At 34.4% G+C, this 16,967-nt stretch overlaps 2 protein-coding genes across 2 annotated transcripts; both read left to right on the forward strand.

The window, feature by feature from the left end:
• Nucleotides 1-3,155: 3,155 nt before the first annotated feature.
• Nucleotides 3,156-5,518, forward strand: LOC128222542 (uncharacterized). The gene is made up of 3 exons (XM_052931635.1): nt 3,156-3,281; nt 4,647-4,822; nt 5,270-5,518. Exons 1-3 carry the CDS (start codon nt 3,156-3,158, stop codon nt 5,469-5,471), a joined length of 504 nt encoding a protein of 167 aa, XP_052787595.1. The 3' UTR covers nt 5,472-5,518.
• Nucleotides 5,519-7,138: 1,620 nt separating this feature from the next.
• LOC128205944 (uncharacterized) lies at nt 7,139-9,075 on the forward strand. The gene is made up of 2 exons (XM_052908426.1): nt 7,139-7,452; nt 7,706-9,075. Exons 1-2 carry the CDS (start codon nt 7,242-7,244, stop codon nt 8,614-8,616), a joined length of 1,122 nt encoding a protein of 373 aa, XP_052764386.1. The 5' UTR covers nt 7,139-7,241; the 3' UTR covers nt 8,617-9,075.
• The last annotated feature ends 7,892 nt before the right edge of the window (nt 9,076-16,967 follow it).

Genomic DNA, 16,967 nt, shown 5'->3' on the forward strand with positions numbered 1-16,967 from the left:
ATCATTAGAACGAATTGTTGGAAATGAGATAATGTTTAACATGAATAAGCCCAATTACCAAATTCATTCATTATAAAACTTCACTAACTTTAGTCAAATACCTTCTTATACGGTACTTTAGTCGAATAACCAAACACACATCTAAATACATATACCCATGATGGAACGAGTTAATTTTTTAAACTAGGGGAAATGAGTATAGTCTTGTCAAATTTCCTTAGGAAGACAATATTTATTTTTATGATTATTCCATTTAACACATATCTGACATTCAATCATTACTTTACAATAAGAATTGTAAAGGAGACGTGTTTAACGTTTTATTTTATATGCGTAATCCTCCGTCTAAAGTACGTCCAGATTGCAATGTGCATCTGTCAGGATTCACAACCAAGAAATATCACACTTGTGCGTTCAAAGTGGCTCAAAAGTGTTCAAACAACAACGGGAATACATATTTGATTGCTATAGCTTTATTTAAAAGAAGAACAGGTACAGTTTTATATATAGAGATTGAGCTGTAATTTACAGCTATATATATATAGAGTTATAAATGAGATACAACAGTTCTAGTTATATTTATAGCATATAAGAGCTATATAATTACAGCTGTATCTGATACTTTTGATATATTTTAACTTTTAAGCACCATGGTTTGTCATACGCAGTTCAATTTAATGTATGGGACTTACACTATAAACAGAATTCAGTTATATGGTGTTTGTGGGATTGGCCGCGTATATGGGCCACGTATCGTGAATGAGATAACAATTTCAACTAATCATTGGCTTACTTTAAAACTCAAAGTTCACTTCATTTGTAAAAATGGAAATTCAATTAAAGATTGTTTTGTTGGCGTGTTTAGTCTTACGGTGGCAAAAGAGGATAAGCGTTTGGTCCTCGATAGTGTCGACTCAAGCGACTTTGAACAACTTATGTTAGAGGTTCGTATGAAACAGGTTTAAATTCGCGTTTGAACCTGAAATCAGAACATGTTACTGCAATATTGTCTTATCTTGTTATAGCTTTGGCTGAGTTTTCCTCGATGATGTCGAAGCTATTTAACTTGTATAGTCAACATGCTACATTTGGCACTGTTGACTTATAGTTATACAAAACCCCATATTGTCTGAATGTGGTTAACAAGCCAATGAATTAACTCTTTATTTATGAAGATATTGATATTTTCTAACTAGACATGCCTTAACTGTCAAGGTAATGTACTAGTAATTATCGTTTTTAATAAAACAACACAGTTTATTTTATTTTCATAAATGTTCTATTTATAACATTCTTTACTTTTCAGGTATCGCAACTGCAAACGAAGGTTGCCGCATTGGAGAGTAATTCAGGTACAAACAATATTCGTTAATAATATTATAGAGACTGCGCAGAATAACATGCTTATAGCAATAATACCATAGAAAATACAGGAACAAGCCCTGTAGTCAAACATAAAGGAAAGTCCTGTTTAGAGGCACAAAGTTTAGGCTCAAAAAGACACTAACAGGACAAACAGAACGCAATTAAACCATTCAGAAAGACTACCAAAAAGTATGCTGAACCATAGTATGAGCCTGTTGATAGCGCAGTTGAAAAAGTCGATAACTCTCTTTATGAGCATATATATGTACCTGCAAACTCACTGATACTTCTTACATACATCTCTTTGATCATGATTTCGGACAAGACTTACCGCTGTAAGGGGTTGTCCGAAATTACTGAATTACTGTAGATGCAATTTCTCAAATTATTGACGTCCATTTGCTTTAAAATAATGACGGGATACCTAATTATCATTGGTTAACAAAACAGTTTCGGAGGTATGTGGACCCGCGAGCAGCATGAACTTGTGTTTTATATCTAATTAGTTCTAGTTTAGTATCTCTTTCTTTTTGTACATGGCTGGTATTTTGGCAAGTAGAGTTACAAACGCTTGAGTTAGGTTTACCACTGTGATGCAGAATTTAAAGACAACAAAACATGTTATCAACGATCGTCGCAAACAATAGCGTAAGATCCAGAATTTTGTTCAAATATAAAGGGGATGTCACAAATCTAGTTGAATTTACAATGCAATACAATCTGCTGATAAAAGGTGAATGTTTGTAGCATTATTATACACCAGTTAAAAAATCATAACATCGAAAGATAGTTTCTGGTTTGAGAATTAAATTTATAGTAGATTCAAGTAATTTCAAGCAACGAAATAAATATCAGCAAATAAAAATCATAAATAACCATAAACGAGAAACGATACATATTAGTGTAAAAAGGATCTTGAACATTTTAAAGGCATTTCCATATTTCTATATACATGTACATGTAACCAAGTTTCATTTGAATCCCTTTAAATATTCAAATATATGGCCCGGACCACGACTGATTTCAAAACAAATTTATGAGGTTAAGATGAGATAACTTCACTTCAATTTGTATCATTGCAATCTATCTTAATAATTATTTTTATTTATTTCCCTTCTGTACATTCCAATATATTCCCCGAACAAGCACCCATTATGGAAAAATATCAGGTTAATGGGAGATGACAAAATAAGTATGCAGGATATAAGCATGATTCTTGAGTACTGCACTTTCTATAATTGTCATTTATCTACATTTCAAGTTTAATTTCAATCTCTTTATGAAAAAAAATGACAAAGCAGTGACACAGTGACTAATTTTTCCTCTCTTCGAGGATCATATCAATATGCCGGAACTCGCGAACAAAGCTCTTTCTTTCGAAATACTTAAAAGTGGTATAACTACGAAAAACGATCGTTCGATGCGGGCATTGAAAAGATGGCCCATTGTAAACAACACCACGACGTTAATTGTGTATTCAGCTTCAGATACGTACGTGCGGTGGGGAAGGACGTCCTGCCCTTCAGACAATGAGCTCGTCTACAAAGGTAATAGAACTTTAGTAACATTATCTTACTAAAATTTATAAAAAAATGAATCATCTCTGAACAGATAAGAAATTTGTTTTCAGTCAATAATTTAACATATTGGTAATTAGTAAGCAATACCCTTCCAAATTATACTACAATTATTTGAATTCACCAGGCATGGGCATTTAACATTTCTATCAATGGCATGATATAAAGAAAATCTTATTTGAACAGCGGATACCTTAAATAATTTGTATCTCCATGTACAATAAAGGGTATACGGGAGGCTCATATTGGGCTCATACTGGAAGCACAGCAAACTGGATCTGTTTGACCGATTCACCGCAGTGGGGCTATTATGAAGAAAATGTGGCCTCGGGGGCAAAGGTAATTAACTTTACAAACTAAAGAGAAAGAGAAACGGCCATCTTTGACATTATATTCAGTAAAAGATTTTTTTGTATTTTATGTGGATATTGATTTCATATGTTTAAAGTAAATAATTTATGCAAAAACATTTAAAAAAAATGATATCTTTACAAAATCACTTAATACTTTCAATCTATCAAATAGGATTTAAACTGATGTCCTCGAAAACACGCATAAACTCCAATTTCATTTATTTTGACGACCATCTTGAACGCCATATCAAACTTGGTATGGATCATGTCTTAGTGTACTTCTTTCAATGTTAACAAACACACTACGATGATTGTTTACCAAATTATAAGTCAATGTACAACATTAAAAGAAATTCCCCATTTTGGCGTCCATGTTGGACGCCATTTTGATGTTGTATGTTTTTAACAAATAAGTCAATGTTAAAAGTACTTTTATTCAAAGCAATACTTTTAAGATACCTTTTGACGAACCATTAAAGCCAATTGAAAAGTTCAAAAGAAAATGCGCAGTTTCGTACAGTTGGCACCCATATTGGACGCCATTTTGAATATTGATAACTTGTTATAAAAAGGATACACAAATACACATTGCCTTCATTTTATAAACTGCGTTGAGTCAAGGTTCATGCACAAATGTGTATTGTATTGTATACTAGTTGTGTTCATATGAACCAATCGGCGGCCATCTTTAACACCATCATACAATTTAAAACAATCACCAAAGATGGTACAAGGCCATCAATTCTTTTGTTGTGTTAGAGGCTCTACGCGCCCAAAACATGCAAAAACATTTTCTATACACCGTCATACAGAGTTCTCGACTTTGGCTGTCAAATACTGTAAAACCAGGATTGTTCGGAATGTTTTCTTTGTTGTCCATATGTTTCAACATATTTTGGTGGAAATGTGAATTATTTCACCGCACTACTGGGGCAGTGTTGACTAACATCCTGAGTCTGCGTTTCATACCGTGGCCAAGAAATCTGAATTCTTAAATGTTTCAAATATCTATATTATAATTTATTTTGACAAAAAATGTGTGCCCGATTGTGGGGAAGATTAAGTGTAACACATACATCTTTCGTTATGTTTTTGTTCGTAATATATAATTTTAAATTACCTGACTAAAGTATTATTAATGTTACCAAATGTTATTATAATTATTGTTTCACATACTGTAAAATCAAAGATGTTCTGAATGATTCCTGCGCTGTTGACACTTCTAAAATGAAGAATATATTCACAAACCTTTTCAGATAAAATGTCATTTTTTCGTGATCGCCAAAGATTCTTCTGCAGTCAAAGGTGCATCATTTTGTATCTGGTTTGAATAATAGTCATGTTCCGACAGGTGTACGGTGGAGAATACGAGTTCAGCGACTTCCACCATAACGGAGGTAGCAAGTACTTCGGACAAAACTTGAACGACGAGGACGCTCCTTGTGCCGTGTGCAAATCGCCGCGATCATCATCGGTAATGATCCCTGGTAGGAAGGAATGCTTCCCTGGATGGACGAAGGAATACAAGTAAAAATAGTTGCTAATAGTTTTTGTCAAGGACGGTTTATAGCCATATACCTGTTGCAACAATAATATAAACAAATTTTATTGATCATTACCCGCACTTGATAACCTATAGACATATGCAAATACTAAAGTATCCTTGATCCAAACAACATCATTATTAATTTGTAATTATGCTTACAATCTCTCAATTCAAAGGAAAGCTATCTTTATAAAGCATTAACGGCATCTAGATTTTGCGAAAAAAATGCATATTTTCAATATGTGTTTTAATTGATTGTTAAACGCACAAAAATCTAAACATTTATGAAAGTTGTCTATTTTCGAGTACAATAAAAAGTGTGCGCTAACAAATATTAATTTTTATTCAAACGCCTTTACATGCGTAATTTCGATTTCACCTTTGACTCTAATTAGCCAAATAGTAAGTATTATTCATATACTTTATAGCGGATATTTAGTAGCAGGAGATTACCAACACCCCTCAGCCTCTGAGTTTATCTGCTTAGACGAACGTCCGGAAATGCTTGTAGGGGGCGCTGCGAACAAGGACGGTAAAACCTTCTACCTTGCGGAGGCGGTCTGCGGTTCTCTCCCTTGTCCCCCATACGTTCAGGGGCGAGAACTCACGTGTGTAGTGTGCAGCAAGTAAAATGCTCGGTTATATTTGATGATACGTGTGCTTCGAATATAACTTATGACGGATTAAATAATTGCATATGCATGTGTTTTTTTTCTTTTGAAGATGTTCAAATACTTCATACCATCTAGTCATATAGTTCAAGGGCGAGAACGGAATGAGGCAGACTGCTACAATGTACACGGGCTCTGTTGATGACACGTGCGTTAATATACGGGAGTTAGATATATTTTAAGAGAAATTGAATACCTGTTACAAAGTTCTGCTCCCCTTTTTTTGAAACCGTCAACTGGTTTGATATGTCATCTTGCAATACCTTTCACGGTCGAAAGTGCTCAATTATCGTAAGTAGCACGTGCCATATTCACGTTATTTCTGGATGATACGTAAACAATGTATGTGAACCTGGCATGTTACATTTCTGCGAGTTATTTCTAAATCTCTTTTTTGAAGAAGTAAAATGTTTTGTCTGCTTCTGGTATATATATTTAGGACCGAAATCAGTGTGTGTATACCACGTGATAAATTGCGGCAAATATGCTACGTAGGAAGGCAACATTTTGCTTAAAATGAAGACTAAAATCCAAGATAACTTCTTTTACCACACCATTTTAAATAAAACAAAGAGCAGGCTATGCCGCTTAAAGAGCCACGCCTTCGTTTTATTACCGGGGTTTGATAAAGTGATTAGTTTCATCAAACACTTAGACAAACCTGTTTGCAAAAAAATGTTTTGACAGTGCTCCGTCATACGGCCGTATTGTGGATAGGTTTGTTGAAGTGTTTTCAGAAACCAAATTCTCAATCAAATTCTGGTAAATGACCGAAGGCGAGGCTCCGTAAGCGGCGTATACTGCGCTTTGTTTCATTTATAATGCTGAAGATATAAGAAAGTTATCTTTGTTTAAAGTCTTCATTTGGAGCAAAATAGTGCCTTCCTACGTAGCATTTATGACGCAATTTATCACGTTGTATACACAAACTGGAAATAGTACGTGCGTTGTCTGCAGCGCGAGAATGGAGAATTATGTGTATAGGTTTTTATGAATTGCACTTAAAAGAAACACCATATTACACAATGTATTGCGTACTGAACGGTTTTTAATATTGAATATTGGATAAAGGCGAATCGCAACTTCTTACTCGAATTGATTCGATATGGACCTTGAAAGTAGTAACCAGATTTCGTGGAGTTGTGGGTATTACTTATTAGCTTTGCCATACCAACATTTTAGATAAACAATAACTGGCATTCAACAATTCATTTCATACAGCTTGATCTGTTCGCAAACAGGCATCTACAGGGAGTCGGTCGGGCCAATTATCATGGAACACCGTCTACCTCTTGGGAGCCGTATGCCGTTCCTTTCTTTAGCATCCATAAGTGTTTCTTAATCCGACTGATTACTCTATTTAGGAACATAATAAAACAAAAGCATTATTTGTCCAAGGTATTATAACACTCATTCAATGTGGTCATATTCAATGAGTAGTTCGGAACACTATTGAAAAAACAATTGTTAAGGACGGTAAGTGGTTCCCTTACGTGACGTCCATTCATTCAGGGGCGAGAATTCATGTGTATAATTTTCAGCACAATAAAAGGTTATCTTTTCGGATGGCGATTCGTTTGGTTTTAGAATTAAACTTCCTTGTACTGAAAAAACAGTACTTTTACAGCAATTTAAACAAACATAAACGGTTCTTTATAAAAAAAACTATTGGAAGTGCATTTTAGTCGGAACAAAACTCAAAATTAAAACAGTGCAAGTTATACGTAAAATGGAAGAAACTCACTCACTATCTGAGGGAAGATCGATTAAAAGTGGGGAAGACGACATACTCAAAATTCTCCAAGGAACGCTATCGGAAGAAAAAACGAGGGCTATACTAAGTGTTTTGCCTGAAGAGTATATTCGCGAGTACAAAGAAACACAGCGCCATCACATCGAGTGTTCACAAGATTCTGCCAAAAAGTTGAAACTTAAAAGAGGTGAGAGAACTTATTTTTCTAATAACCACACACTTGTTAGAGCATAACAAATGTAACTAACGCCGTACGTAACAAAAAATGCAAATAAATTTATCGCTATTGTTCGTTTAAACTTGATGATATGTATTACATTTTGATTACTTGTCAACAGTTGAAAGCGTAAAAGCTGTGTTTACAAAATGAAAAACAAAATCTTTATATATTTTTTGTTAGATATACATATTCCAAGAACACATATGTGTTTGTTTTTTAGGAAGAGTAACCGAATCAGAGCTGATTAAGTTTACAGACTCACCGACCGCAAGCCGTTATCTGGCAGCCTTAAGGTCCTACTCTTCGGGATGGCAATGCCTTAGCAAAATTAACACTTCTCAAATGAAAACTATGGAGGTTGCTGACTCATTTCAGTTCATAATTAATGGGATTCACAGTTTTGCACGAGGTCGTCTTCTTGAACAACATATCCGATGGCAATTTCCCTTCGATTTCCGTTATGTTGTTAATTGGATTGAAGGGTATCTACATTTTAGTCCTAATGATGCTTTAGCCGAGTTTTTGAAAGTTGTTTACCAGATCGATCTTTTGAATACAGGCGTTGCTGGCAAAGCTAATGACTTTGAAGTTTCAAAGGAGAGTATTTTGAGTCTTGAATTATTTGCACAAAAAATTGAAGCTTCGAATGGCGGGAAGAATGAACAATGTATTCTGGCAGAAGTATATCATATTCTTGGCGCGCTTTATAGCGTAACCAACCAGACGTCGAGGGCTTTGCATATGTTTCAGTTGGCTTATAAGCTCGACATGAATGACATGCATGCCATGTACGCTGTTGCCTATCATTGCATTGATACGGAGCCTGAACAAGCCAAAGAATATCTGATGAGATACTTAGCAAAGGCGCCTCCTTGCCATGTCAAGTTTGCAGAAGCAAACTATTTGCTAGGGATATATTACTTAAAACACCAAAACAGTTTGGAAGAAGCTGAAAAATATCACGCTTTGGGTAAAGCAGCTGAGAAAAATCTACTGCCATGCGACCAGGTTCAATCTTCGGCAAACGAGGCGTTTTTGCAATGTATGATTTCAATCGCGAAAGATGTTCCGACCATAGCAAGGTTAATTATTAAAAACATGCAGCTTGGCCCCAAATGCGTAGCAGTATAATGTGAATGAAAATGAGAATAGTATAGAATCAACTTTTGTCGTATGTACACGTGTAAAAGGAGATCTTAAAAACTATACTTTATTACGCAATTTAAACGGCTTCGTTAACAAAGGGACATGCGGTCAACAGACAATTACCCTTTTGCTACTATTGCATTTTATTTGAACATTTGTATTTGTCAACACAATGTTCAGAGGCACTCACTTTATAATACTTTAATTTCAAGGACTTTGTGCATAGGATAGAAACACCCTTATGACCCTAAACTGCACAGTGCCCAATCGAACGAGGGGAAGCTGGCAAAATAATAAAAATAATGTATGGCGTTTGTTAATAATAAATATGTATTGGGTGACTTAATAGTTAATATTTTGACAAACGTTTTTTCACGAAGAATTTAAATTGGACGATCATTTTAGAAGATTATAAATGATTACAGTCAATGCGCGAAAAGGCACGTGCGGAGCTTATCACCAATTGTATTATTTTCATTTAATAATTTGAATAAAATTTCTCATGAACTTATCGTTTTAATGTTATATATTCATGCTCTATAAGTTAAGTCTAGCTGATGACAATAACGATCAGCAACCACTTCAATAGAACTGGGTAATTATTTGGTTTGGTCAAAATTAGCCAAACAGTTTATTGATTGGCCAATGTCTAACCAGTAATTACTATTTACCGATCTCTGTTTTAAAATGAGAAAACTAACCGAAAGATAACTAGTTAAAACAAATCAAAAATGTATTCATATTGCACTATATATGCGATTTTTTCCGTCGTGACATTTCTACAAAATGCAATTAAACTATACATTAGCGAAGTAAAGTTTACAAAGAGCCATATGTGAAGTACTATCGACAGCACATGGCAGTGTGTTTAATACTTCCTTAATGATAACGAAATGATATGTTGATGCATTCGATACTTCAAATCCTAAAATCTTGCTTCACTCTGCATCCTTAGCCTAATGTTATACACGTTAACTGTGTTTATGGCAGATGCATCATGGCAGGTAATGGCAATCATGCATATGGTCTTATCAACGTGTGTAAAAGGCTTTGAATTTTGTGTAGATTTCTATATTTTCGTTTGAAAATTATGCATTTTTCTCAAACCGTTAGTAACGGTTTAAGCCATACAACATTTAATTTGGAATGGAAATAAGAAAATCTGCGATCTGATATTTTGTCAGCAGTCTTTCGTCACTGGTTAGCAGATATTTACGCAAAAAATTGCTAATTCCAAGACAAAAGATAACAAGACGCCAATGCCGCATTAAAGCCGGATTTTTTATTTGACGATGCAATTTTGCAAACCTAGGATTTCAGCTAGTGACCTAGTATTTTTAACCAAAAGGACCCATATTTATACTTATCGGAGATATCGTTTGTACAAATAACCTGATCAACAGAAACTATTCCATTTGTGTGAAGAAAAATGAACATTTTATAAACACATAAGCTTTTCCAATAAGATCTGTCCCAGAGACCTAGTTTTTGACCCTAGATGACACACTTAATCATCTAAGATTTCATGTACACAAATATTTTTAAAGTTAATTAAAAAAAAAAAATTAAAAAAAATATGGGTAGATATGCAATTCATGATTGAGATGTGTGTTTATAAAATAGCAAATGAATTTAGTTGTTGGCTGATATTGATAGGTTTGGTAAGCATAGAATTTTTTTAATGACATCGAAAAAATATTTCCTAAGATTTGACCTAGTGACCTAGTTTTTGATCTGAGGTGACCGCTATTCACAAATGTTTAAGACAACATGTAGACAAATATTCTGATCAAGTTTCATAAAGATTTGACAAAAAATAATGATTTTTTATGACCGTGGAATTTTTTCTCCTAAGATTTGACCTTTTGACCGGGGATGACCTTTATTAAGGAACTTTTAAGATATTATGCAGACAAATATTCTGACCAAATTTCATACAGATTTGACAAAAATTGTTAAATTTATGACGTAGAAATATTTTTCCTAAGAATTGACCTAGTGACCTAGATTTTGACACGGGTTGACCCATATTAAAAATATGTAAGATATAATGCAGACAAGCATTCTGACCATGGTTCATCAAGATTTGATAAAAATGTTGAAGTTATTACCGTGAAATATTTATTCTAAGGATTTGACCTAGTGACCTAGTTTTTGATCCGAGATGACCCATATTCATATGTATTCAAGATGCCATGCCGACAAATAAACTGACCAAGTTTAATTACCATCGGATAAAAACTCTTGATTTTATTACATAAATTAAAAACTTTAACGCAGAATTGTTAACGCCCGCCCAAACGCCGGTCCGCCCGGTTTTCGCCATTCTATAACCTGTTTTTTTTTCGAAGAAAAATCCGGCTAAAAAAGGTGGAAAACGGTAAATCTGTGAGAGTGCAGCTTTAAGACAGAATACCCAGATAGATGAAATATCTTACTGGTACTTTCAAAATTTACCTTGAAAAGGTGTTGTAATAAATTGCAACACACGGAATGAACAAAGACTGAATTTTAAATGAATTCGTTGACAGGTATTTTATCAAGATTATTCTTCTCTTCGCATCGTGAAGTTTAAATCATACATTTTATCTCGGCGAGACAAACATGAAAAGCAATCGGCTGAAACCAATATGAAGGACACGCCATTTACAGTGATGTTGCTCTGGGGTAAATCATGAACTTCTTCTAATGGTTTTCATTTTGAATTGGAATGATGAAGACCTTTTTTCAGGAACGACCATTTGTAGAGTCCGTGATATTTTCCTTTTTTTATGATTCTAAATTAAAAACATTAAAGATGTATTGTTTTATGAATCTGTTCATGTTTTCAAAACTATAAACTCTTGAAAATAACTTTCAGTGTATTTTATTTCTTGATAGAATGTAACAAGGGAAGCAATCTTTAAAGTATTAACGGCCCCTAGACTTTGAGAAAGAATGCATATTTTCAATATGTGTATTAATTGATTGTAAAAAGCACAAAAATGCAAAATATTTATGAATGTTGTTTATATTCGAGTACAATATAAGGTGTGCAATAACAAATATTCATTTTTATTCAAGCGCCTTTACATGTGTATCTTCATTTTAACCAGTGACTCATAATTAGCCAAATAGTAAGTGTTATTTCTATACTTTATAGCGGATACTTAGTAGCAGGAGATAACCATTACGCCTCAGCCTCTGAGTTTATCTGCTTAGACGAGCGTCTGAAAATGCTTGTAGGGGGCGCTGTAAACAAGGACGGTAAAACCTTCTACCTTGCGGAAGCGGTCTGTGGTTCCCTCCCTTGCCCCCCATACGTTCAGGGTCGAGAACTCACGTGAGTAGTGTGCAGCAAGTCGAATGTTCACGTTTTCGTTTGATAATAATTGTGCTTCGAATATAAATTATAAATTATGACGGATTAAATTAATTCATACGAATGTGTTCGTTTCTTTTTGAAGACATGCAATTACTTATTCATATCAATTCATATAGTTCAAGGGCGAAAACGTAATGGTGCACAATGTACACGGGATCTGTTGATCACACGTGCATGAAGTATACGAGAGTTTGTTATGTTTTAAGAGAAATTAAATTCCTGTTACAAATGTCTGCTCTTCTTTTTTTAAAAGTCAACTGGTTTGATATGTTATCTTGCAATAACATTTACGGACGAAAGTGCTCAATTATCGTAAACAGCACGTGACATATTCATGTTATTTCTAGATGTTTTGTTTGCTTCTGATTTATATTTTAGGACCGAAATAGTACGATTGCTGTCTGCTTCACGTGAACGGAATTATGTGACGTTTTTTTTATTTCTTGCAAGAAAACACTATATTAAACAATATAATGCATGCATACTGATTTTGTTCAAGTATAGAATATCGGATAAAAGCTAATCTGATCTTCTTAGCCAATTGATTTGTGAATGGACCTCGAAAGTAAATCCACATTCTTGTGGAGTTTCGGGTGTAACCTATTCGCTATGCAATAAAATTAAGGTTAACAATAACTTGCATAACACAATTTCATACGGCGTGATCTGATTAAAACATTATATAACATTAACATGGACATTGGTAGCGAGTCGGTCGGGCCAACTTTGACGGATAACCATAACCGGAGGCCATATGCCGTTCTATCATTTCTCTCCCATACGCGTTCCTTACTCCGATTGAATACTTTACCCTTATTAGAAAATATAATATTACAAATTCATTGCTCACCCAAAGTGTTATGATGACAAGTCGCATGAGAGACTGAGTAGGGCCATTTTCCATGAATCGGTCGTAACACAATGAACAACACAATTAACAAGGTGGGAGGTTAATTTTCGTGTCGTCAGGGGCGAAAATTCATATGGGTAATCTGTGTGTTATCTGAGTAGACTTCAACGTTATCTTGGTGATGGCGATATGTTTGTTTTTGACATTGAAACTTCCTTGTATTGGTTACTGATAAAAACGTACAACGGCAACTTGAACATGGGTTTATGTTTCATTGTACATTCAAATTAAAATGTAACAATTCATAAAAAAACTACATAATATTGGAAGTGCATTTAGGTAGGAACAAAACTCTGTTGACAAACTTCAAACAGTGCAAGTTACACGCATAATGGAAGAAATTCACTCATCATCTGAGGAAAGATCGATCCAAATTGAAGATGACGACATACTCAAAATTCTCCAAGGAACGATATCTGAGGAAAAAAAGATGGCTTTACTGAGTGTTTTGCCTGAAGAGGATATTCGCAAGTTCAAAGAAGCGCAGCACTATCACATCGAGTGTTCCCAAGATTCTGTCAAAAAGATGAGATCAAAGAGGGGTGAGAGAAAACATATTTTTTTTAACAACCACACACCTGTTCGAACAAAACAGACATAGCTGTTTTATATAAAATCGTTGACATCTACTCATTGGAGTATAAAGAAATACAAATAGATATATCGCTTTTGTTCGTCATAATTAAATATATGAATACATGTATAAACATTTAGATTACTTGTCAATAGCATAAAATAAAACTTTACGTTACAAATGATAAAAATGAATATATTTGCTTTTTAAACATATATGTTTCAACACATTTTCCTCTGTTTTCTTTTCAAGGACCAGTTACCGAATCAGAGATGATTAAGTTTCCTGACTCACCGACCGCCAGACGTTATCTGAGAGCTTTAAGGTACTACTCTTCTGGATGGCAATGCCTGAGCACTGTTCACACTTCTCAAATGAAAAATAATGAAGTTCATGACTCATTTAAGTTCATTTTAAATGGGATTCACAGTTATGCACGAGGTCTACTTCTTGAACAACATATCCGAAGGCAATTTCTCTCCGATTTCCGTTATGTTGTTAATTGGATAGAAGGGTATCTTTCGTTTAATCCCAATGATGCCTTAGCCGAGTTTCTCAAAGTCATTTGTCAGATAGATCTATGGAATATGTCCGTTTCTGACAATACAAAAGATTTTGAAATTTCGAAGAAGAAAAATTTAAGTCTTGAATTATTTGCGCAAAAACTTGAAGCTACAAAAAGCGTGAGGGACGAAAAATGCATTCTGGCACAAGTGTACCATATCCTTGGTGCACATTATAGCATAACCAACCAGACGTCGAGAGCTTTGCACATGTTTCAGTTGGCATATAAGCTCGATACAAATGACGTGAATGCCATTTACGCCATTGCTTATCATTGCATTGATAGAGAGCCTGAACAAGCCAAAGACTATATGATACGATACTTAGACAGTGCGCCTCGTTGCCATGTAAAGTTTGCAGAGACCAATTATTTGCTAGGGGTCTATTACATGAAACATCAATATAGTTTGAAACAAGCTGAAAAATACCACACAGCAGGTAAAGCAGCCGAGAAGACACTACTTCCATGCGACCAGGTTCGATCTCCTGTGAACGAGGAACTTTTAATGAGTATGATTTCCATTGCGAAAGATGTTCCAACCTTGGCAAAATCCATTATCGAAAATATGCGGGTTGGACCCAAATATGTAACAGTATAATGTCAATGCAAATAAGAACAATATAGAATCAGCATTTGTTGAATCGTATTGTATGTATATTGTATACCTGTGATTGGCGATTTTATATAATTTAAGCAATACGTAGTAACGAAAACGATTTAGTATGCTTCATAAAACAAGCATTACATAATGTTAAAAAATAAATTAAATATTTTCATTTCCATAAATTCCTTAATTTGTTTCCAGTTCGCACTATGTTAAGTAATAAGCATGGCACCCAAGACAAATGTTACGAATATATTTAGGACATGAAAGGAAATTACAATAAAAGCTTAGTATATAATATAATTCTGTATTGAAAATAAAGGAACATGTTAAGGATAAATATTATTTAAATAAAAATCATTGATTTAACTTTCAATGAAGTTCAATAAAATATTATAAAACAAACCATGACAGATACACAAATATTTGATAAATTTAGACCACACGATATGGGGTTTGTAGCACGGTGAACGGACGGTTAACCTTTCGCTAAACCCTGATATCGTATACGTTATTGTCTACCAAATGTTAAGAGTGCAGCCACTTCATATAACTGCCTTCCATCGGATGTTGTGCTTGGACCAGAAACAATGCTCTCTCACGTCTTAAAAAAACTCTAGTGTCCAATCGCTTGGAAGTTTTATGTCGATGTTAGATCGCCATCTAACGAGTTCGTGGTCACCGAGCCGGACAAGTGGGTTTTCTCCGGGTTCTCCGGTTTCCCCCACAACACAAGACCACACTCTCGCGTAAAATCGTGCCAACGAGAGTGATTAATATAATGTTGTGATAACTTGTTTCACAATCGTTGTAAAATAAATATGTTTAAACTAACGAGAAAGAAAGTTGTTTTTTTTGCGACACAATGCTGAATAATAAAGCAGATGTTTGTTTATGAAGTACCATGACTTGACTAAGTGTTTTATACTACTGTAGCGAATTTGGGCCGAGCGATACGTTGTTAAACTGTTGTCTGCTGCTTTTACAGTAAGGCGTAGGATTTTGCTATTGTACACTTTCACTTTCATTTTGAATAGTTAGGAAACCCGCTATATTTCAATCATCTTAAAAGTTATTATTTCATTGGCAAAATACGTTTCGGAAGAATAGGAGGCTAAAGGAAATAGTAAGTAGTCATAAACAATTAGTATTTGGATTACTTATATATTTGTTATGCACTCAATGCTAAACTTTTAATATGGGGTATGAAATTAGTTTAGAGAGTGAATTTCTCAATAAAAACAACAGCTAATAATACAACTTGATCGTAAATTGAAATAAGATGGTTTAATAATAATAATCATGATGCGAACAGTGATTTATTATAATAATGTTGTTTTCTGAAAATATGAAAATATAAGGCGAAACCCCCTATGAAAAAGACTTAACGTTGAAAATGGACTATTCCAACTGGTTGAGACCGTCCAATGTGGTCACGTGATATCGTGGGTATAAATACAGCAAACCAGCGAGTTTTATTCATTCTTGTGCTGGCTTCTGCGAGAGCAACAACTTGATAAGACAAGGTGTACTATATTTATTATCTCTAATAGGGGTTAAACACTATTTGTCCTAGCGGCAAATATACATGTTAATTCCCTAGGGGTTTATACCGAACTATCTATATTTAATATAGATATAAGTATGGTATAAACTGTGAACCAGAGAGTATTAAATAGAAAAGCGCCTCCTTAACAATAGAAGTAATGAAAGTAAACTCAGAAGTCCTTACCGTACATTGATATAATACTATTAGAACAGTTTTTAAGTGGAAAGCTAGGGATATCGAAAAAGTAAGATAATTTAATATGTGCGTCTATGAAAACTGTAAATATTCCAATTTTTGTTGATTTATCATTGATTGAACGATAATTATTTCCACGATCCAATCATTTTAAATAATCATTAGTGCAAATTATTTGGCAAAGTAGCTAAAGAGGAAAATCTTATATATAACCATTTGAAAGTTAGCCCCGGCACGTTACAAAATTTGGCGCCCAACGAGGGACTATTTGAATTTTCATATATATTCACAAACCTACGACAATGGCCGGAAGAAGTGATCGTGAACGTCATATGGAGCAAGAGATAGATGATTTAAGGCGACAGCTCCATATAATGAAGTTACAACAAGAAATTGACGCAATGCAACGAGAGATTGACATAACTTCATATAAAATAAATGCTTCTCCACCAGTCAGAGAAAATATACCGCGTGGTAGAATGGAAATACCTAGTTCAATTGTTAAACGAGAACTGATAGAAACCACCCCAGCTTTTCATTCAAAATTGACAAGACCAAGACGGTTGTTGCCTGAA

This window comes from Mya arenaria, chromosome 1 (genome assembly GCF_026914265.1).
Source record: "Mya arenaria isolate MELC-2E11 chromosome 1, ASM2691426v1".
In the NCBI taxonomy this organism is placed as follows: Eukaryota; Metazoa; Mollusca; class Bivalvia; order Myida; family Myidae; genus Mya; species Mya arenaria.

Bases quoted from the DNA above. Each gene is read 5' to 3' on its own strand.
- LOC128222542 (XM_052931635.1), top strand. From the start codon at position 3,156: ATGTACAATAAAGGGTATACGGGAGGCTCATATTGGGCTCATACTGGA. The intron at 3,282-4,646 runs GTAATTAACTTT...ATGTTCCGACAG, and splicing joins ATGTGGCCTCGGGGGCAAAG to GTGTACGGTGGAGAATACGA. The intron at 4,823-5,269 runs GTAAAAATAGTT...TATACTTTATAG, and splicing joins GGATGGACGAAGGAATACAA to CGGATATTTAGTAGCAGGAG.
- LOC128205944 (XM_052908426.1), top strand. From the start codon at position 7,242: ATGGAAGAAACTCACTCACTATCTGAGGGAAGATCGATTAAAAGTGGG. The intron at 7,453-7,705 runs GTGAGAGAACTT...TTTGTTTTTTAG, and splicing joins AAAGTTGAAACTTAAAAGAG to GAAGAGTAACCGAATCAGAG.